The 21,284-nt window shown below is 50.2% G+C and overlaps 2 protein-coding genes across 7 annotated transcripts; one reads left to right on the forward strand and one right to left on the reverse strand.

Annotated features, from left to right (window-relative positions):
• Positions 1 to 10: 10 nt before the first annotated feature.
• ndufaf5 (NADH:ubiquinone oxidoreductase complex assembly factor 5) lies at positions 11 to 3,451 on the forward strand. Of its 2 annotated transcripts, XM_027013782.2 has the most exons (11): positions 11 to 584; positions 670 to 710; positions 859 to 922; positions 1,112 to 1,159; positions 1,269 to 1,372; positions 1,572 to 1,611; positions 1,800 to 1,997; positions 2,316 to 2,376; positions 2,470 to 2,553; positions 2,968 to 3,050; positions 3,236 to 3,451. In XM_027013782.2, the coding sequence occupies exons 1-11, from the start codon at positions 264 to 266 to the stop codon at positions 3,329 to 3,331; spliced, it is 1,140 nt and encodes a 379-aa protein (XP_026869583.2). In that variant the 5' UTR covers positions 11 to 263; the 3' UTR covers positions 3,332 to 3,451. The 2 variants fall into 2 exon arrangements, with proteins under 2 accessions (XP_026869583.2, XP_035390754.1); XM_035534861.1 differs by lacking the exon at positions 670 to 710 and having other exon boundaries at positions 495 to 584.
• Positions 3,452 to 3,453: 2 nt separating this feature from the next.
• Positions 3,454 to 20,518, reverse strand: kif16ba (kinesin family member 16Ba). 5 transcript variants are annotated; one of them, XM_035534855.1, is made up of 32 exons: positions 20,217 to 20,518; positions 19,605 to 19,674; positions 19,285 to 19,398; positions 18,091 to 18,207; positions 17,601 to 17,698; positions 17,411 to 17,520; positions 17,146 to 17,288; positions 16,699 to 16,867; positions 15,784 to 15,915; positions 15,047 to 15,222; positions 14,863 to 14,928; positions 14,682 to 14,741; positions 14,273 to 14,392; positions 14,027 to 14,078; positions 13,634 to 13,771; positions 13,414 to 13,496; positions 13,205 to 13,293; positions 12,708 to 12,740; positions 12,080 to 12,133; positions 11,668 to 11,869; positions 11,322 to 11,566; positions 10,437 to 10,824; positions 10,010 to 10,246; positions 9,323 to 9,648; positions 8,172 to 8,330; positions 7,870 to 7,975; positions 7,114 to 7,161; positions 6,556 to 6,603; positions 6,230 to 6,352; positions 5,821 to 5,910; positions 5,639 to 5,722; positions 3,454 to 5,557 (listed from the first exon to the last, which is right to left on the reverse strand). In XM_035534855.1, exons 1-32 carry the CDS (start codon positions 20,261 to 20,263, stop codon positions 5,393 to 5,395), a joined length of 4,092 nt encoding a protein of 1,363 aa, XP_035390748.1. In that variant the 5' UTR covers positions 20,264 to 20,518; the 3' UTR covers positions 3,454 to 5,392. The 5 variants fall into 5 exon arrangements, with proteins under 5 accessions (XP_035390748.1, XP_026869576.2, XP_035390749.1 ...); XM_027013775.2 differs by lacking the exon at positions 12,708 to 12,740; XM_035534856.1 differs by lacking the exon at positions 7,114 to 7,161.
• Between the last annotated feature and the right edge of the window lie 766 nt (positions 20,519 to 21,284).

Here is a 21,284-nt window from a genome sequence, read left to right on the forward strand (position 1 = left end):
CCCCGTGTACCGGAAGCTAGGAGGCTCAGAAGTACCCGCTTACTGTCTCTGCGTTGCTCTTTTTATCTGACATTTTGTCGTCTTTATTAAGTGTTGTGTTGGAGCCATCCAACGTCTAATTGCTTTAATCTAATTGCTGGGGTGACACTTTGACGAGGCTTGCTCGGCAGTGATCTGGTTCCCAGTACACCAATGCTGGTGTAGCTGGTGCGAAAGGTCATCGTCGAATGGAGGAGACATGCTCATGAAAGTACAGCCGAATTATGAATAACATATTCAGTAGCCGCGCAGTGTGTGGCGCTTGTCTCAGCCAAAGCGTCCTCCGATGGGTCGGAATCAGAGCCCCCCAGTTCGGTCCACCACTCCGGGCTCGGGCACGGATGCACACTGGCCACGGTAAGCTTACTGGAAGCGGTGGTTTTTACTGCCCGAAGCGGCCCCAGCGTTGCCTGACCCCGCAGAGACACGTCTCCGGGAGACACGGGGGTACGATGAACGTGTTCGACAGAAGCATGAAGAGAAGACAGAAGACGTGGGCTTCGCGTTTACCGGAGCACCACGAGTACGACTACCTGCGAGACGAGGTCAGGCCGGCTCCGGGGGGCTCCGGGGGGCTCCGGGGGGCGCCGCAGCCTCGCCGCTGTCGCTAAAACCTTTCTAATGTTTCAGGTCGGAGGCAGAGTTGCGGACAGAGTGTATGATGTGGCGAGGTAAATACGGTGCATGTTTTTAAAACTGTGGCCCGGCAGTAATGCATTTATGTAGAAGTAGCTGTTTGGCTTCCAAACGCAGTGGTGTGTCTCTCCAGGATTTGACTGATAACCGCAGTCACCATGACGACTTGTGATGTGTCCACAGGACGTTCCCGTTGGCGTTGGACGTGGGATGTGGGAAGAGCCATATCGCTGAGCATGTCAGCAAGGTACGAGTTACCTGTTCTTCCTCTCAGAGCTGTACATCGGTTAGTATGAGAGACACCAAGGTCCTGGGATCAATCATTGATAAATACATATACGTCTTCTGTATAAGTGTAAATATAATGAGTATTGATGGAAGCTTTCTGCTGTAAAACCAGAATAGGTTATGCATTCAGGATGTTTCTTCTTCCCAGGACATAGTGGAGCGACTTTTCCTCATGGACGTTTCTCATGGCTCATTGGTAGGTGAAAACATGAGACCGTCTTATAGCTTACAGACCAAACTGAGCCTGAACTGGCTGAGGTGTGCTGAGTCTGTGCGTGTTTATGAAATCGTATCCGACGTCTCAGATGCGGAAGAAAGAGTGCGAGATGCCTACGCAGTGTGTGATGGCAGACGAAGAGTTCCTGCCGTTTCGGGAAAACACTTTTGACCTGGTGGTCAGCAGCCTGAGGTACGTTCCTGTTCACTCAGTAACAGGTTACGTTAGTAAGTACTGTACTGTTAGGATTTGTGTAATATAATAAGATGAAAGGAATTAGCTGACTTTGTTACTATGTATGTATGAGGTAGTAAATTTTTGATGCTATCCGTGTGTGTGTGTGTGTGTGTGTGGTGGTGGTGGTTCTGGTTTGTTTTTTCCGTCCCCGTAGCATGCACTGGATCAACGATCTTCCTGCGGCTCTACGGCAGGTACCGCGTGTCCTGGATCTGCCCTCCTCCTGCAGTTGTTCTCGGGAGGGGCTAGCCCTGGCGTAACCCTGCTAAGAAGGGCGCGCCGTATATTATCGCGCCGTCTGCTGGCAGTACGTTTAGTGCCGAGGCCCACCGGTGAAGAACTGGTATTTTCTTGTGCTGTCTACCTCTCCCTTACGAGCCAGATCCATGGTGTGCTGAAGCCGGATGGCGTGTTCATCGGGGCGATGGTCGGGGGGGAGACCCTGTATGAGCTGCGCTGTTCCCTGCAGCTGGCCGAGCTGGAGCGGGAGGGCGGCTTCTCGCCACACATCTCCCCCTACACGGCTGCCGCCGACATGGGCAACCTGCTGGGCCAGGCCGGCTTCAACATGCTCACCGTGGTCAGTGTTTAGGCCGGCTTCAACGTGCTCACCGTGGTCAGCGTTTAGGCCGGCGTCAACGTGCCCACCGTGGTCAGCGTTTAGGCCGGCGTCAACGTGCCCACCGTGGTCAGCGTTTAGGCCGGCGTCAACGTGCCCACCGTGGTCAGCGTTTAGGCCGGCGTCAATGTGCCCACCGTGGTCAGCGTTTAGGCCGGCGTCAACGTGCCCACCGTGGTCAGCGTTTAGGCCGGCGTCAACGTGCCCACCGTGGTCAGCGTTTAGGCCGGTATCAACGTGCCCACCTTTATACGGTACCCAACTGTTTCTGTTTGTCAGGATGTTGATGAAGTCCAGGTGCATTACCCAGGGATCCTGGATGTCCTGTACGATTTACAGGGTGTGTTTCAGCATCGCCTTCCAAACATATTAATGGTCAAAGCACAAATCAAGAACAACACTTGTGTCTTATTGTTTGTGTCTCATGTATAAGGTATGGGTGAGAGTAACTGTGCATGGAACAGGAAGTGCCTCTTGCACAGAGACACCATTCTAGCGGCAGCCGCCATTTACAGAGGTGAGCGCGAGAGGAAGTGAGACCTTATTAGTGCAGGAGCCATTCACACAAACAGCAGCGTTTCCCGCCACGTCTGGGACTCCGGCCTAGTGTCTTTAAGACAGATGTCAAAGCGGAACACGCATCACTTAAGACAAACTGTGATCGCAGGTGTCAAGTTGCAGCTGAGCTTGCGTTAGTCATAAGGCACTGCCGTGGAACACAGAACCCTCTTCATTTTGGTTATCTGTCAAATGAACCTCTTCCGTTTATTCCAGTAGCCTAAAAACCTAAACCGGAAATATGTAGATCTGTAGACCAGCCTCGCTCACATTCGTAGTCTAATAGCTTAACTCATATAACTCAAATCTTTACTACTTGCATTATTCCTCTATTTTCTATCACAACTGACTTGTTTCATGGTTTTTGTCTTAGAGATGTATGGTAACGAGGACGGATCTGTCCCCGCTACATTTGAGATCCTCCACATGATTGGCTGGAAGCCTCACGAGTCACAGGTGCGTTGCTCTGGGTTGACCAGTCACTACGTGCATGGTCAGTTTTCCAGAAATAGATTAAAGCCTTTTAATGAGAAGCAGAGATGGAGGAAGCGAAGACAAATGCTGTTACGCTCCAGTAGCTCATCTGCATCTCTGCCTTCTCACAGCAGCATTTTAAAGCCTTTACTCTTTCCTTGTTTCAGGTAAAACCTGCTCAAAGGGGCTCTGCAACTGCATCGTTTGGAGAATTGTCAAAGATCAGCCAGCCACAGACCAGCAACAAAACAGACAAACCCTAGTACTACCAGACTACCCTCCCAATCTAGTCCATGAACGTGAAAATGTACTTGAACACTTTTTTTGTAGAAATTTCCCAAACGTTTTTCCCACCTGTTGCATAATAAAACACTCAAACTGTTGATTATGGTAAACAATTTCATTTCTCCACAATAAAATGAAATGGTTATACAAAACACATGAATAACCAAAAGGCTTCCATTTGTTAATTACAAACCATCATTCCAGTCCGAGAGGAAAAACAGTGCATTATGGGGGTTGTTTTTGTTTGTTTTTTTGCTTGGCTTATAATGCAAGAGAGTCTAAAGCCAGCCACAACTCTTGTCTTATTAGGAAAACAACGTAGCAGCTACTTTAGGAAACCTTTGCTGAAAGGGGAAAAAGGCGAATAGTATTGTAATACAATGACCTGCTCCCTTTCAGCCCTAGTGAATTCATATTGCATTTGTACAAGCACCTTTCCCCAGCCTCAGTGAGATACATTCATAGGGTTCTTCTGTACATATGGCTTTGAAAATGAGGGGTGGCAGTCATTTCACTTCTTTATCAAGTCTGCAAGCCCAAGTGTTTTCTTTTAAGATTCATGACCATGTTAAGCTTTAGTGTATTCTGCCAGCTATTTTTATTGTTTTAAATCCAGGACCCAGCAACTCTGGTGTCATCATCCTTAACTTTGCTCTGAAACAGACGACACCCCGCGAGACTACTCCCCGCCCCATCGCTGACCGGTCTGAGACGGGGCACGGTGCTGTAGTTCAGCGGAGAGGTGACGTCCTGAGCTCCTACCGCAAAGGCCATCCAAAGCCTACTGCGCATGACCATCAAGCATCTGTGTTGCTCCCTGCCAATCTTGTTGCTAAGTGACAGATGACGCCCTGTCTCCAGTCCTGTTGCTAAGTGACAGATGATGCCATGTCTCCAGGACTTGCTGCTAGTTCATTCTTTCTTTTATGAAATGAGAATTTTTGCTCACTCAAAGGATAAGAGACCACCACCATGGGACACTGTAGTGTTGTTCTTTCCTTTTGTCGGAAGACATCGGCAAGCTGAACTCATTTCACTACAAAAAGACACATTCTTCTGACACAGTAGTTGGAGTCTGGCCTTGATGCTTACAGGAGTTCTGTGGGAAAACCTGTATACGCCAGGCCCAAATCCCTGTAACCATGATGACGGTTCTGGTAGTAGTGATCTAGTGTGGCACAGCACGGAGCAGCGGAGCAGTAGCACACGCTACAGCGTGAGCTCAGAGAGACTGTCCTGACCTAGGATCAGCCATCTCGTCTTCACACTCACACACACATATTTCTGGATACACATGTTCAACCTTTTCTTAGACATCCATCAAGATGTGACTGCTCAATACTTATCCTAGGTCAGCAGTCTTTGTCTGAGATGTACATTTTAACGTATTGGCACTAGAGAAACAGCCGGACCTACCCAGTTACCGTGGCTACATCTGGATTAGCTGAGTGTAGTATTCAAGTCGGATTTTACTTCCTTTGCTCACTCCCACCCCCAAATCCAGAAGATCGAGTTTCTGACCAACGACCCGACTGTCAGTAACCGGAAACATCTGATCTCGCAGGTTTACGCACACAAGACTTGAAAACGTGACCGAACGGAGTGCACGGGGCCAGTCCGCGCGCTGGGTTCTCTCAGCATCATGGCACTCGCTGTCAGATCACAGGTTCAGATCGTTATCTCCTTAGAAACGAACAGAAAACCGCCAGAAGAAACACACCATCATGTTACTACGTGCAACATCACTTCACGTAACGCGTGCCCTTTTAAAGCCACTAACGCCGCCTGCCCGGTAGTCTGGTCTCTACGTCGAGTCTGAGCTAAACGGCACAGTGGACCACCCTCCTCCCTGAACACCCCCCCCCCCCCCCGCCTAAATGAAGCCTGCAAGTGTGTGTGTGTGTGAGAGTGAGAGTGAGAGAGAGAGTGAGAGAGAGAGAGAGAACACAATCGTGCAGGTGACTGGTGTGTACAAGTGTGCACAGGAGTGTGTGTGTGTGTGTGTGTGTGTGTGTGTGCACGCGAGGGAGTGGTGGCAGTTAGCCGGTCCCGTGGCTGCTGTAGTCGAACACTCCCTTCTTGAAGAAGGGCGAGACATCGCACACGGCGTGTTTGGAGAGCGGCAGACCGGACTCGTCTGCTCGCAGAGGAGAGGAGGTAGAAGAGGAGGAGAGCAGAACCTGGAAAAAGCCCCTCAGGTACCGCTGTGAGAGAGAGAGAGAGGGCGAGAATAAAACAAGAATATCCGAGAACACCGCTGCCATGTCGTGGCTCCAACTGGTTACCTCCAAGTGGTTCCGTCGCTCAGCAACCACCTTCTCATCCCGGTTACCAAAGAGCTTTTTGGGAGGGAACTCTAGCACTGCAAGCTACACCGAGAGAGAGAAATAAGAAATTATTACACCACTCTGTGTGTGTGTATGTGTGTGTGTGTGTGTGTTTGTGAGCGTGCGCGCACGTTAGTCACCTCAGGGTATTTCATTTTGAGGGATTTGTGCATTTCCCTAAAGCGGCTATAGCGTCTAAACACCGTCCACGTTTCATCCAGAACAGTGATCTACCAAAACACACACGTCACATTATACTACATTAACGCCACATTATACTATGGAAGCACACTAATACAAAGATAAATCGCATTGTACTACAGCAGGGGTGCCCAGGTCTGGTCATCTACCCTGGTGATCTACCCACGGGTAGCCAAGTACAGTATATGTACTACATACAGACATAAATTAACCGCGGGTCAGCCTTAAAGGCACGCAGCCTGGTTTCCAATTTTGGATGCATTTCTGGCTGCTTAACTGTACAGGCCCTTGTGAAGCCTTCTGGGCTGCCCCCAAGGCAATGAGAGCGTGTGCGCCTGCCAGGCTGACCTTGACCTCAAACTCGTAGTGCTCGTCCTTGCCCTGCCCACACAGGACGTAGCGCGGGATGCTGATCCTCACTGGCTCCTTCAGCCTGTCCGGGGTCAGACTGGATGGTGCAGTCACCAAGCGCTGGATGCAGGAGGGAGAGCACCCAGCCGAGCAGAACACACACAGCTCATAAAAGCGGCCACAGTTTAAGGACACAGACATGCCACCTAGGGCTTTATTGATTTAATTTTACTACTGATTTGTACAGATTATAGTTATGTGGGTCACATTATAGCACTGGGACTATACTGAGCTTATATTACATTACAGTACCAGGAACACACCTCATACTTCGACCTGCGTCGATCCACATGTGCATGGTTGTCTTGTAACTAAACAAACAAACAAACAAACAAAAACATTGCAACAGCTTATTTGTGTATGTATTGATAACATCTTTTTAACACACTGAGTCTAGATAACAAGGCAATTACTTGTCTGGACAAATCAATGAGGTTGAAAGGAAAAAAAACAAAAAAAACCCCAACAACTTCTGATCCTTTTGTCCTGTTGTCCAATCGGAGTCAGTTCTCTATGACATCACTCCATACACAAAAAAATAACTCAGGAGTAAACTTCAAAAGTGATCAACGTTGCATACTTGGTCATGGACAGGGGTCAGAGGGCAACAGGACACACAGGCCAGCAAGGTGTCATTCTAGCATGCAAACAGCAGGCACAGTGGGAATCCAGAGCACAGTTACCAGCCAATCCCGCTAACCCTTTAACATGGGACTGTGGGTAATATGATAATTAGCAGCAGTGCAGCATGCAAATCACAGCCCACACTATATTCCAAGTTCCAGAACCCCCAGTGCTGATTGGACGAGGCCTCTCCTTACCTCACAGTTCATGCTAACAGAGCTATTCTCACTAACTTCTTCATCCTCCTGTTGGATTGAACACACGTCATTAAATCGCTTTAACGCAAAGGTATTACTGCTCTGTGCTTTATTCAGGAAGTGCTTCCGTGGTGACGGAGAGGAATACGAAAGACACAGCGTGGCGACACTCCAGACATGGAGTTTACGTAAAGCCCATTTCTCTGCCGTGGTAGACGGAGTTACTGGAGTTACAATCATGATGTTACGGTTGTCACCATTACAACAGATGTTGAGTTACAGTGTTACATTTTAGTCATCACTGTTAAAGAGGAAGGTCTGTTTTTAAGATAAGTTTAGTGCAGCATATGGTATTCATCACCACAGTAAAAAAGACAAGCTGCAGTTATTGTATAGAGATCATTAACATTATGCTTGTTAACTTATATTTTGATGTCCATCTCGTTAGTTAAGTACATTTTAGTTTTATGGTGAGCCCAGTACTGTTACAGTAACAATGTCATTACAGTTGCATCAAGTGAGTTATAGTCTTAGGCTAAAGTCACTGCAGTTATACCAGGTCTAGTGTAATGCTGAAAACAGTACTGTTAAAACTGTAGGAGATATTACAGTTACACACGGTGACATAGTGCTGTGCTACTGTGATTATGAAGGGCATGAAATACCAACGTAATGTTGAGGTCATTACTGTTATGCTGGTGATTCACAGTGTTGAAAAGAAGCTGTGTGTGTGGTGCATGTCAAAGCGGTACGCACCTGCAGTGAGTCTGAGGAGACTGAGAGACTGACGTTACTGTCCCCGTTAAGCAAGTTGATCTTCCGCAACCTCCTTTGAACCTCCTCTTCAATAAATGCATTTATCCTACACACACACACACACAAACAATTATTTGTATGACAGGACAAACATCCATACAATAGTATGAAGAGTTTAGTAAACAGACAACTTATCCAAAATATGACTTTATATCTACAGCCAGCAGGACATTACACATTGGATATTGCAGCGAGCATGCTTGGTAACTTCAGCGTGTGTGTGTGCGCGCGTGCGTGCGTACCTGTCGTCTGTCAGAGGCAACGCTGCAGAGAGGCCCTGGATGGGGCTTACTGCACAGTTGGCCACTCCGTTCTTCTCGTCTCCGCCCGCCGACAGGCTCCACCCACTCGCTTCACTCTCACTGAGCCTCTGTTTCAGCTGCGCAATCTCCCTCTCCATCCTGAGAGACAGCGCAGGGGGCGGGGCCATGCAATGGGCGGAGATGGTGTTAGTTGTACTTGCTCCTCCCACTCTGAGGACCGTCCGCGGGCGTGTTCTCCTGCTCCTCACTCTCATTGTGAAATGTCTTATTTTAACTTCAGTGTGGTTACTAAAATAACTGAATAATTCACATTTATTACAAAATAATAATGCCTAATAATAATAATAATAATAAAGTAAATAATTAGCCTAGAGTTTGAATTGTTATTGGAATAATAAGACAAAATGGTCACACCCACACGCACACAGGTGTAGTTTTGGGACCCTAAGCGTCGGACAGGTGTGTCCACCCACCTCACACCCTCAACACACACATGTATCTTGCTGGGCTTCCTGGGGTTCCATGCTCACTTGTGCAGTGGGGTGTCTCACCATCAGGGCTGTGTGTACTACAGACGGGTCATTATTCGAAATGATTGACAGGGGCATCGAAGAGCAGAGTGGGTTATTTTATATTTAGAGTTAGGACCTAGAACTCCCTCACTTGAAGTGCAACCTCATAGCCACATCTGACTGTAGATTCAGATTTGACTATTTCAGTAATACTGGAATGTTTCTTTAAATCTCAGAATGATTCAGCTATACCGCAAATAAATTTTGGCAAGTTCAGGGGAAAAAATAACCTCACTGCAAGTGAATGACAAGCCACTCTGGCTCTCCTGGGTGAGCAGAGCAAACTGATGAGACTCAGTAACAAGAGTGGGAATGCCCACTCCATTTTGAATGAAACACTCCTTCATTTCAGGAGTGTGGGAGGAATTGTTCCCCTCTCTCCTTCTGCGTTTCACTGCTCCGCTCAGTTAACTTTGGTTTTCCTTTTTTTCCTCTCAATACTCAGAAATTCACTTTTAAATCATAGCGCATCTTATCCTCACTGTAGCCATTTGTTATGTAAAAACACAGAACAGGCCTTAGGTGACTTTCTACCTTTGCACACCCCTGCACACCCACCTCTCTTGGTCCAGCTCGGGCACGGTGGCCCCGCCCCTGGTCCCGCCCTGCCCCGGCCTCCGGGCCTCCTCGCTCTCGGGCTCCAGGCTGAGGCTGCGGCGCAGGGCCGAGTGCCTCCTCTCCAGGCGCGCCACTGCCTGCTCCAACGCCTCCCTCTGCTGCCTCTCCCGCGTCTCCAGGATCTCCTGCTCCTTGCGGCGCACCTTCTCCTCCTGCCGCGCCACGTTGGCCGTGAACTCGTAGGTCTGCTGGAGCTGCTGCAGCTGCTCGGCGCTGGCGCAGTGTCGGGACAGACGCTCCTCCTTGTCCTCTAGCTCCTTCTCTATCTGAGACGGGAGGAGGAGGAGGAGTCAGAGCCACTCAGGGGCACCCCCCCCCCCCCGACCACACCAGCACCTGAAGAACTGATGCCAAGCGCAGGCTCCTCCATCGCTGAACACGTGGACACCCACCCGGATTGTCCTGATCTGTGGCTCGCTTAAAAACCTAAGTGCATTTGATTTGTGTGCATTTACACTTGGGGCCCTCTGATCTCTTTCCTTTATGACATCATCCATTATGACATCACGCCAGAGATCAGCGTCTGCCCTGCCTGATCCAGCGGCTCATCCGGCGCCTTCGCATCAGCTCTGGTGCATGCGCGTGGGATCTGGCATCACACCACCCTAGCCCTGCGCGATTCCCCACCTGATACAGCGTTTCGTCCAGCTCCTTCTCCACCTGGCCCTCCCCTCGAGTCCAGACCCTGTCCAGCACCTCAGTGGTCCTCTGGAGCTCCTCGGCGACGGCGGGGAGGTGGCCCTGGCACAGGGAGAGCAGCTGACGCTCCTTGCACTGCAGCCTGTACTCGGTCTGAGAGAGCAACGCCTCCTCCTGGATGAGGGAGGAGGTGTCCTGAGGGCCCCGCTCCATCGCCTCACGCACCTCCAGGAAGGGAGGGGAGGGAGGTGAAGAGCAAAAAGGGGGGAAGAGAAAGCAAATGTTCAGCATCTTCTCAGATGATCACGGGCTTGCGCACTTGTGGAGGAACATCACTACGTCAGCGCCTCACTGCCAATCACGTCCTGAACCGAACGCTCCCACAGTAGGAGCTGAGTATGTGCACTCCCCTCACCAGCTTCTGCTTCTCCCTGTGGGAGCCCTGCAGGAGTCTGAGGGAGGCTCGGTCGGCAGACACCTCCTTCTCCAGCCGCTCCCGCTGCAGGCGGAGTCCCTGCTCCAGGGCTGCCAGCTCCTGCACCTGCTCCTGCTTGAACCTCTGGTAGCGCCCCCTGGCGCTACGCAGCGCCTCCTCACTGGCCTCCTCTCCCTCGCCATCCAGCCGCGCCTCCTTGGCGCGGAGCAGCTCCTCGCGGATGTCGGCCAGCGCCCGGCGCTCCTCCTCCAGCCGGCGGGCGTCGTCGCGGGTCAGCAGGGAGGCCGCCTCCTCGCTGCGCTCTCTGAGTTGCTCCTCCAGCCGGCCCACCAGGGAGAGCTGCTCTCGCTCCCTCTCTTCCAGACGCCTGCATGCGCACACACACACACACACACACACACGCTCTAACACAGTGAACCACAACATCCTCCTCTGTTCTCTACAGCCTTGGTGACTGGATCCTGACTGGAATCAGTCAGGTAACGTGGGGAGGATCCACATTCCCTGGTGTCCTCCCAGGGCTCAGCACTAGGACCTCGTCTAGCGACCCGTAACCTGGGCGTAGCTTTACACAACCAGTTGTCGCTCTCAACTCCCGTTTCAAACCTGACCCGGTCTTGCAGTTTTCTTGCAGTGTAACATACAAGGGGATTTGGCTCTCTCTCTCGCAGGAAACTGCCCAGGTGCTTGTAAAAGGACTTCATCACGCTACTCTCTGCTCTTCCTCTGTGGGGCAAGACTGATCTCTGTCCTGCTCCCAGATGGTGGAACAAACTTCCCTTCTTCAAACTCTGAACACTTACATTTAAATGTATACACACACACACACACACACACACACACACACACACACACACACGTCACCTCCTCTCCAGCTGGATCTTCACGGCCTGCTCCTCGCTCTCTCGTTTCAGTCGTTCCAGCTCCCTGAAGAGCTCCGCCCCCTCCGCCAGCTCCCGCCGCACCGGCACCGCCCCCTCCGCCTCCTCCCGAGCCTGTGGCCCCGCCTCCTCCACAGCTGGCTCCGCCTCCAGCTGCTGCCGTACCTGCTGCCTCCTCCTCCTGCGCCGCTGCTGCTCCTGGTCCTGCTGCTCCCTGTGGCGCTCCTCCTAAAAGAGCGAAACCCCCCGTTACCATTCGTATCCAGCGCTAAAAGTGAGGGAGTGAGAAGAAGACCTCGAACCTGGACGCCCCTCCCCACGCGGCGTACCTGGAAGCGCTCCCTCTCGGCGAGCAGGTCCCGCAAGCGGCCCTCGATGTCCTGACTGCGGCGCTGTAGGCGCTCCTCCTGCCGGCGGATGCGCAGCTGCACCTGCTCTGACTCCTTCCTCTGAGACTCCACCTCTTGCTGCATGCGCTCCAGCTCCGCCTTCTCGCTCTTCTGCTTCTCCTCCATCTCCTTGATCAGCCGCCTGCAGACACCACCCGTGCGGGTCAGCCCTGCCGGCAACGCTGGGCGTCCGGTTATGGATCTCGGGCTTTATTTACCCGAGCTCAAGAGTTTGGTTTATGCATTTATGGGCATTATTGACTTAAGGGTTTTGTTCTTAAAAATGAATTTAAAAATGGATATAATTTGCTTCTTTATTTATACCGTGAAGACCCCCCCACCCATTCAAAACCTTTTGGTCTCCAGCTTCTCCAGCTCCTCTCGCTGCTGCCTCTCGAACTCCAGCCTGGAACACACACACACACACACACACACCTCAGCCTACTACAGAGACTTACCAACACACACACACTCTCACGCACACACACACACACGCACACACACACACCTCAGCCTACTACAGAGACTTACCAACACACACACACGCCCAAACCCAAACCCACACACACACCCGACTTCGCCTCCTGCGCAAACACACATGCAAATATGAGTTCTGTTATGGCTCAAAATCCTCCATTTACACACACACACGCACGCACGCACGCACGCGCGTGAATGAATCGCTGCTTAAAAAGCGGTGCGCACTATTGCATTACATGCCTTACAAAACAAGCCAGCAAGCAAAGAAACAAAGCAGCACACGAACCCAAACAAAAAACACACAAGCCCGTGTGCTCGTGCATGCATGCTCCAAACATAAACGGAAACAAATCAAACGTTTGCGAACTGGCTGAAGCAAGCACACAGCCGCAAGCACGACCAACAGGCAGCAGAGCGATATAGACAACTAAAAACGGCATGCGGGTTTCAGAGGCCACGGAGGTGCGCGTGAGGGGCTCGGTTTGGGGGCGCTGGTCTACCTGAGGAAGACGGGTCCCCTGTCTGTGTAGAGGCTGCCAGTGAGGATAGGTAGGCAGAAACACAGGGTCATTACAGCCAGGGACTAAATCCACACTCTCAGACACAGAACGCCCCCAGCACGCCATCTTCATACATTCCAAACATGTTATGGCGCTCTGTTGTGCACGCGAGCGTGTGCGCACGCCCGGGTGTCTTTCACAAAGTAACTATGACAAAATGTTGCCATGTCTTCGGCTCTAATTATAACAAAGGAGAAATTATTACTACAGATATGCAGGACATACAGATAAAAATCTAAATAAATAAGTGCTCGCATCGCGTTTAATGGTGCAAGTGCTGCAGTTGGGTTTATACGGGCGAACCGGGGCAGGAGTGGAGGAGCACTGAGGTAGCAGGAGGAAGGGAGCAGCTCCGCGACGGGGAGCGGGTGGAGCTTTAAGGAAGTGGAGGAACAGGAAGGGCGAGGAGACCACACCGATTACGCGCACGCACTTACCCAGGGTTGTAGAGCATGACTGTGGAGAGGTTCTCGCAGGACGTGGAGAGATCAGTCATGGAGAGACTCAGAGAAGACAGCAAACCACTCTAAACAGCCAAAGACCACATCATTCACCGTAACGGTCCACGTGCTGTATTCGCTCATCAAAAGCAGTACTGCGTTCCACTGTTCCACTGTTCCACTGTTCCACTGTTGCGTGCACGTACCTTTCTTTTTGCCCGCAGTTTAGCTGCCTCTTTCGGGTGGTTAAACCTGAACATGTTGGTCCTGCCCAGCAGGATTACAGCACCTTTAGGGGAAAGTGACACATTACAAACAAACAAACGACAGAAACGGACAAGAGCCTGTGACAGAAAAGTGCACATGTGAAAGAGAGAGAGTTTTTTCAGGAAGCAGACCCAAGCCGGCCTATGGGGCGGCACTCACCTTGGTTCAGCTGGCAGGGCTCCATCACCTGGACACCATTCACGGAGCACTGTGCTTTACCCAGGGGAATGAGGGTCACCGTACCGTTCTGGCTCTCAAACAGACAGTGTTCGCTCTCCAGGCCCAAGCCATGCAGAACTAGACAGACAGAGAGAGAGAGAGAGAGAGAGAGAGAGAGATTTAAATTTATGTGAGCCAATTCGTTCTGTTACAGGACTGATCGCACCACACGGATCACACGGATCTTACAAGTCCATACTGGAACCAACAACCAAATCTCAGCAGGAATCATGTGATGGGAAAGCATGGCTGCTCTTCCTGTTATAATAACCAGACTCATTGGCACAAGAAGCGTTGTTCCGGGTAGAGCAGAGCAGAGCGTTCAGGGCTCACCAATGTCCTGCTCGGTGCTGGCATCTTCCCGCCCAACACATGTCCGCCCCTCCTGCAACAACACACACCAACCCCCATGATCGCACGCTACCCACACACGCCCCACCTCACACTATCCACACTCGCCCCAACACCAACCCCCACCCAGACACTCTGTAGTGCATAACACAGTAGTACATGCATATATAGTGGCTGAGTCTTAACAGGCTACATGTTTAAAAGTGGGCAAGGTTTTGTTGACTGCACCTTTAAGTGGTAGAGGATGATGCCCGTGCTGAGCAGGTCGTCATCGATACCGATAAGGTGAGGAAGCTCAGAGTCGAGGACTACGCCAATCCCCTCCTTCCTCAGAGCTAGAGTCTCCTCCTACCCCACACACACACACACACACACACACACACACACACACACACACACACACACACACACACACACACACACACACACACACACACACAAACCGCCTTGAAATGCAACCCTTGTGCCAACACCTGCACGTTACGACTGCCAACGATACGGTGCCCTGCTAGGGACATGTAGAAGAGAAGCAGCCCTGTGGGTTAGTACAGGGTATTCACGCAGTACTCGGGTCAGCTCAGCATCTTACCAGACACAGGGCAGGGGTAACGGAGAAGATCTCCTTCAGGACCAGTACCTTGAGAATGTTCTGCGTTTCATTCCATTTGTTTGTCCACTCCTTAGTGAGCTCCAACACCTACAAGACAAGAAAAGGCCAGAGCTGGATGAATGAGTGAATGAAAAGCTGAATTAACCGGTTACTGACGGGACGCATAATTAAAAGCTTTGTTGCCATGGAGATCGGAGAGTACACTTACCCTGGCTTCGTTCTGGTGCAGTTTCTCCTCCATACTCAGAGCTGTGGGCGAGTCCAGCAGCGCTATCTGAGACAACAAACACACACACACACAGTCAGCACTCCATATTTACCACCGACTCTGTACTGCCCTAGTTAGAGTTGGATGTGTGGTGGTGGTGTGTGATGAAGGTGTGTGCAGAGACCTGGTTGCCCTGCACAAGCAGGGCCTTGAGGCGTGCGATCTCCGCCCGGAGCTCCCGGATGAGCCGCACGTTGGCGTCCTCGTTGATGGTGGGCTTGTTGATGATGTTCTTGGCGCGGTTGGCGTAGCGTAGCGTGCTCAGTGTCTCGCCGTAGTTCACATCGGCCGGCGAGAGGGCTGTGGTTGCCAGGGAGACAGCAGGACACGGGTTAAATGCTGGACACACCCCTCCTCTCTGCTACTGCCCTGGAAACCTTTTTGATTTTCTAGAGAGTGAATTCTGGAATTCAGTACTTCTGGAGTATGAAGTGAATTCTACAATACAAGCCGGGACCGCATTACCAAAATTACACTTTAGTCGGCTACAGTCCCCTTACAAAACAGGGAAACCAGTTTCACATTCCAGTTAAGAAAATACTTTGATGAAGTCCCACAAATAAGTGTTTCATTATTCTAACATGCACCCAGAACGTGACTGAGCACAGTGCCAGTCACGCTGGATCTCCCCACATCCCCCAGAGTACAAACACTCTCTCAGCGGTTTCTCTCTCTGGACGGTAATGGCTTCATTTTCATCTTGCCCAAATGTTTTGTTTACACAGAACTGGCCTGCCAGTAACTGACAGTGACCACATGCTAGGACCACAACCCACCCTACACTTTGCGAACATGACTGTTTTGGAGGGGTTTTTTTTGTGTGTGTGTGTGTGTGTGTGTGTGTGTATATAATCTACTGACTTGCGATCATGATGGTTTTGGAGTTTCCACCCAGGCTGTCTTTGAGGAGCCACGTGAGAACGGAGTCTCTGTACGGAACAAACACTTGCTTCTTCTTTACCTGACTGCTCCCTCCATCCGGAGACATGTCAGCTAGAGGGAGAGAGAGAGCACCTCAATCTCTATATACTACGTTCCAATTCTCTGAACACAATCCCAATACTACCATCATCTTGGCACTCAAACACTTCCTACTAATCCACACTGCCATCTTGGATTGTTCCAGAATGAATTTCAAAAGACTTACATTGTGCTTTATTCTTCTGAGTATAATTAAAACCACAAAAAAGTAAACACACCATTGTAAAATAACAAATAAACAAATAAATAAATAAATAAATGTCTTTTAAAAAACCACCACTGTAAAAACAACACTAAACCAACTAAAAACAGACACAGACTAAACCAGACGAAAGACTAAACAAGCTAGAACATTCCATTCTGTCTCACACTCGTGGCTCACAGCTGCAATCAGAGAGTGAAACTGAAACTAAGGTGTACCATGTACCGTTCTCCACTGTAGAGCACCAGGAGACCCAGCTGCCGGTGGTTTGTAGATGTTCGGTGTTAACGGTGGGTTAGTATGCTCGCCAGGTTGGATTAACACCCCTCCCGCCCCAAACAGCCAAATATTTACAGTGGGGAGTATGAACCCTGCTGCTCAAGTTACCGTAGTTTAATGTCTTAACTCAGGCTCTGTAGGTCTACTGACACCTCCTCCAAGGCCATGTTCTCGACACCCAGTGGCTGCAAGCAGTGACCCCCACAGTACCCAAGTTCAGGGGACAGATTCAGCATATGGCATGAATCACCACTACCGACGCTACTACTGCAGACAGCACACACTGTCCCGTGGTGAAGTGAGCGCCATCTTACCCAGTGCTGATATGACGTTGCCGAGGGTAACTAGGCTCTTGTTGATGTTGCCGCCCTCTTTGAGGCGGACGCCGGTGGCGCCGGTAGCGTCTGCCCGCTCACTGCCTGCCAAGTCCACCAGGTGGATCTTACTCACGGTCTCACAAGGCATCTCTGCATCAAACTTGGCCTAGGGAGGGTGGAGAGAGAGGAAGAGAGAGAGCGAGAAAGTGAGTTTCTAGTCCCACACACACACACACACACACACACACACATCCATACAATATCATTACATTGGAGGTGTCGCGATATGAAAAAACAAGGAGGCGACAGCCAATGAGAGCCAAGCTTTTCCCGTGTCGAGGGGATACCGAACGTTAACCATCACAGCCGGGTTTTCAGCAGTAAAGGCAGCATGGGCAGGGGTCACAAAGGTCACAGGGGTCGCAGGTCGGGCGCGCTGGCCACCTGCGTGAAGTTGATGGTGAAGATGGCGTGCGAGCGGCTGCTGGTGTCGTTCATGCAGGTGCTGGCTGTGGTACGGTTGATGTTGCCTGCCTCCATCAGCTCCTCCACGTCCGCGTAGTTCTGGACCAGGTGCTTCGACAGGTCTGAAAGGTGTGAAGTCACACCGCAGAGTCCCTTTTCATCAAAGCAGCAGTTTGCCCACAACTCTTTAAGCGACGAACCCAAGCTAAGCCGCCCGGCTTCGGCTCTGGCGCGGCTGGCGTACCCTCAACGTAGGGGCCATCTTTGGGGTGCTCCCTCACGCGCAGGTTGTACGTCTTGGCCAGCTTCCGCCTCAGCAGGTCCCGCACGCGTTCATTATAGATCTCCAAATAACTGCCGAGAGAAACGACCTTCAGCAGGGGGTCTGGGTCGGCACGCGGGAACCTTCGACCTCTGACCCCGATGTTACTTACCTGACCTCCGTGCGAAAGGAAGCTTCGTCGCGGCGGGTCATCCCGGATATCCGGGTGAACAATCCCTCGCAGATCCGTGGAATCAACCCCACATCTCCCTTCAACATGCAGGGGGGCAGGGTGAAATGTAACAGCCACATTTATGGCATTTAACTTGCGCTCTTATCCAGAGTGACTTACAAAAGCATTTAGTTGTCAACTTAAGAAACGTGTTCTTAGCAAGGACAAAAAGACCAGAGACCAAAAATACATTTAAAACAAGATCCAGCTAGAAACAAGAGACCGTGCTGAAGCCTAGACTGAGATACATGATACAGTATGATATAATGACGTTGTAGAAAGTAAAAGATTTTAGATAAAACAAACGCTTGTTTAATCACAGATCCCAGAACAGCATGGGAACCACAGCTGGGAGAGTTGCAAAAAGTAGGATTGGTCATGTGCCAGAGGAAGTGGTTAGGGGTCACAGGTCAACGGTCACGAGTCTTACAGGGCTGCCCATCATGGTGTAGGATTTCCCTGATCCCGTCTGTCCGTAAGCAAAGATGCAGGCATTATAGCCCTCAAATGCTGCCTTCAGCACGTCTGAGCCCAGATCCTTAAACACCTAAAAATACCCCACCCCCCCCACACACACACACACACACACACACACACACACACACACACACACACACACACACACAAAACAATGGGTCGTCAGTTCTGCCCAGGCCTGATCCTGTGTAGGCATTCTAACACACCCAATCTCCTCGTTTAGCCAGATCAGACATAACAGATCAGGGCCGGAGAGGAACTCTGCTGGGAGCGGAAGAGCTCGAGACCCTGGGCAGACTGCCGGTCCGGTCCACACAACCAGTCCTGGAAGACAAGGGTACTGCACGGCCTGCCTGTGGGCTGGCTAGGGCATGCCAGGAAGTCTGCCTGTGGGCTGACTCAGGTATGTGCACTGCCTTCCAGGCCACCGCGTGGGACACTGTGCCAAATGAGCAGGACTGGCGCCCTTTCGTAACCCAGACTTTAGAGACTTGGGATAAGCCTAAGAGCACCTAAGAAGATTTGATTCAAGTGGGAGCAGGCCCGACGGCTGCCTGGACTACAGACCTGGAGTATCAACGCTTCTCGTCTCAGTGCGGGAAAACAAGGCCTCCAAGGTCCACAACTGTCTGAAGTAACCGAGAGACACCTTTAATGGCTTTAACTGCGACATCTAGTCAAGCGACACACATTTCAGACTAAATTTCCTGGCATCTGAGCTACATGTCACATGACTTTGAAAACGATCACATCCACATCAGCTGAGCAAGGAAAACCGTACGGCACCCTCATGCAAAGCTCATGTTCAGGGGCCAATATAACCGATACTCCAGTATTGGGAACAATCAACTTCCAAAAAATAAAAAATAAAAAATAAATAAAAAATAATAATAATAATAATATTATTAGTATTGTTATTATTGTTATTATTATTATTATTATGACATTCCTTCTTCAGACCCACACTGTTTGGGAATTTGTCTCTTCACAGTGACCAGCACAGATGAAAATTCCTCCCCAGCCATTTAAGTACTGGCAGCTGAACAGTCAGCACCAAGAGGTTTTGTTTTTTTTTTTTAAAGCTCCAGCGACACAATAACACCAAGCACACGGGACATGAGAGCAGGCCGTGAGCCCTAACCATCACCTTCTCCTGTGAGACGAAGCTGGAGGCCATGCAGTCACCCGAATCGTAAGAAAAGTCGTAGGTGAACGTTTTGGTTCTCTCTCTCATGGAGTCTCCAGTCATGCCATCTGGTATCTGCAGAGAACAGAACAATGATATTCTGGCCTTGGGCTCTTGCCTCAGGATACATATACATATAGTTTCATTTGTATTGATTAAACTACAGCGTTTTACTTGATATATACGTGATGACAAACGGCAGCGCCAACCACTGTTATTAGCTTTCATCCACCATTAGCTATGCAAACATTTTTGGACAAAAATCTTAAAGTCTTGCTCACTTTTGAGTTCGTAATGGTGGTCTTGTTTCCTTCCATGTTAATGATGCACTGAGCAGACAGTTCTTTCTCCCTACGGAAGAGAAACAGCAGATTCACTCAGGAGCAGGACACTGATTGAGACTGCAGAACTGTTGTGTGGAATCCTGTTGACTTCGGAACCGGTTAAAAAGCGCGCGCGCGCGCGCGCACACACACACACACCTTCAAAACAGAAAACATTACTGGTGACCTCTCAAAGTAAAAGGCATTTTCTGCCTGTTACTTTATCCCTCTTTCAGCATTCATTCTGACACCCAACAGAAAGCAATAACCGAACATCATCTCCTACCTCGAAGTAAAGTGTTTTAAAGTAAGTAAAGTATCCCTTTCTAGTTCAGTGACTCAGCTGAAGCCCTTGGCTGGAGCATTTCCGTGCCATCCCAGAGGGACCGGGCTGTTTCGAGGAGGGCGAACAGCACGACGTGTGCAAACCACCATACGTGGGGCGTTCAGCAGCAAGCCGATGCACAACAGAGCCGCCGAGCAACGTTACCGAAACACGTCCACACCGAGCCGAGCCGTCCGGCACGCGGGCGCCGCCCCGGTCCCGTTCGATAGCGTGCGCTCGCTCACCGTGGGTTCATCGGCCGCACGCGGACTGCCACCCGCACCGATGCCATCTTCGCATCACCGAGGTCGGTCCACCGGCGACGTTCACCGTGCTCACACGGCGGTGGCTGGTGACGGTGAAACTAATGATACGTCTGCCAACCGCAGCGGTGAAGTTCGCCAGTGGTGCGGACCGGTTCCGCTGCACCGCTGCCCACTCGGCGGTTCCGATCGCGGAGGCAGAGTCCCGAGGAGGAGCGCTCTCAGACGGAGAAGGTCTCCCACGGGAAGCTCACGGCTACTTTTCCGCGTCTATTTAGTCCTCCTTCCATCCGATCATAGCCAGGCATTACAGAGCCGCATTGCTGCCACCTCATGGATGGGAGTAGAGAGTTCAATTAGGTCGGTTAAATTACGCTTGGCGCAACAAGTTCAACGAGTCCGTTTATTAAACGTTTCGTGGTAGCAGTATGAAATGAAATAAAACAAAGTTTCCACACTGACTATTGACAAGGTGGGTGGATTAGTTGCTATTGGTCAGGCTCTCGATGGAGTAAAAGTACATTGCATTTACACAACAATTCAAATGTAAAAATAATGAGTTACATATGAAAAGCGATTTTAAGAAACGCGTTATTAAACAGTGTCTAGTTTTAATAGTGTAGACACCAGTAACCATTTCATTTCTTTCAGAGTTATCGTGTTACATGTAGTACGTATTTACCATAGAAGCATGGCTGCGTATGGAGGCTCCTAATATAGTGAGATACACAATTCCTCCAGCAGGGGGCACTGCTGGCGTATACAAAACTCCGTTCTCAAGAAATGTGGGGCAATTTTATAAATTGAAAGCAAGGTTAATAACTATTATAACTATAATAAGGGAATTTTCGTTATAGGCGACTTTCAATATACAAAGTGACAGCGTAGAAGGAAATAAAACATAAGAGTAAAATAAAGCACAAAGAAAATTATAATAAAATTAGGGTGTTATAAGAAATCTTAAAACAAGTACAATAATAATAGTAAGAAATTGGTGATAACGTTGATGCAGCTCTACAATGTAGATTATTTACACAGCGCAGTACAATG

This window comes from Electrophorus electricus, chromosome 16 (assembly GCF_013358815.1).
Source record: "Electrophorus electricus isolate fEleEle1 chromosome 16, fEleEle1.pri, whole genome shotgun sequence".
NCBI lineage: Eukaryota > Metazoa > Chordata > Actinopteri > Gymnotiformes > Gymnotidae > Electrophorus > Electrophorus electricus.